At 37.3% G+C, this 1,010-nt stretch overlaps 1 protein-coding gene across 2 annotated transcripts in view; it reads left to right on the top strand.

Annotated features, from left to right (window-relative positions):
- The window catches only part of LOC107660299 (kelch repeat and BTB domain-containing protein 2-like), a 32,726-nt gene that overhangs the window by 26,692 nt on the left and 5,024 nt on the right, over positions 1-1,010 (top strand). For both annotated transcript variants that reach the window (XM_016449580.1, XM_016449581.1), the window contains one exon: positions 102-105. In XM_016449580.1, coding sequence (XP_016305066.1) covers positions 102-105 — 4 coding nt within the window. The remainder of the gene's footprint in view (positions 1-101; positions 106-1,010) is intronic.

Here is a 1,010-nt window from a genome sequence, read left to right as displayed (position 1 = left end):
AGCAGAGGCGGCGGATTCGACGAAGGAGCGTCTGGCGGGCTTGCGGCAACCACATGTGACGACCCCGGCGTGCACTTGCGCTTGCGCGTGCCTCAAAAGAGGGCTTACAATGTCTTACAAAGATACATGACAGCTACAAGTGTATGCACTACTTGCTTTATGCAAGCACTATACAGGATTTACCCTATTATACTTTATCGACATGATTTGATAGGTGAAACAACAAACAGCCACCCACAAATAGTCTATAAACAAAGCATCAGGCTGTCTTTGAGTTCACATGAACAAAGGTTAAAGTTACTCGTCGTCAGGCTACAGAAGAATACCATAATTTCTCCGTTCAATTAGGCCTAAGACATCGCAGACCTATAACAACCGAGCTACAACACATAATTGCGAATAACATGCCTTACCTTAACAAATAATCGACCACAGAGTATATGTTTTCTACGAATCTTTGAAATCTTTGAGACTAAACATGAGTGGAATTTGCACCGCAGCGCCCCCACACCTTGATGCTCATGACAAGAATAGCATGTATAGTTATCTTATTGAAGTGAATTAGGTTTAAATCGCCGTAATGCAAATTAATGATATTTTTGCAATTTTACACATAATAATCCACGATGATCACATTACACAAAACTGAAATTGCACGTCAAAATAACACATTGTCAATATTGTGATTTTAGTACTTTATCTTAAACTAATTCATTTATTTCGTTTGCTAGGTGTTCTTTGTGGTTGCTAGGGCATTGCTATGTGGTTGCTTCAGTGTCAACATATTCTGTTACACCAAATACACAAAATAATGATCTTTAAAAAAGCATCATATGACCCCTTTAAAATACATTCAGAATGATCACAAATTCAAGACATGGGGGCAGAAAATGTGTATATTTACATTTTACACTTCATGTAGTTAATCAAGTTCACATGGAAGAGTGCCTTTTTTTTCTCCAAAAATTACCATATACAAATGTGATATTGATTTTTTACAACAGTTCAAT

Source organism: Sinocyclocheilus anshuiensis, unplaced genomic scaffold (assembly GCF_001515605.1).
Source record: "Sinocyclocheilus anshuiensis isolate Anshui unplaced genomic scaffold, SAMN03320099.WGS_v1.1 scaffold1871, whole genome shotgun sequence".
In the NCBI taxonomy this organism is placed as follows: Eukaryota; Metazoa; Chordata; class Actinopteri; order Cypriniformes; family Cyprinidae; genus Sinocyclocheilus; species Sinocyclocheilus anshuiensis.
This window is presented reverse-complemented; position numbering and strand designations above follow the sequence as displayed.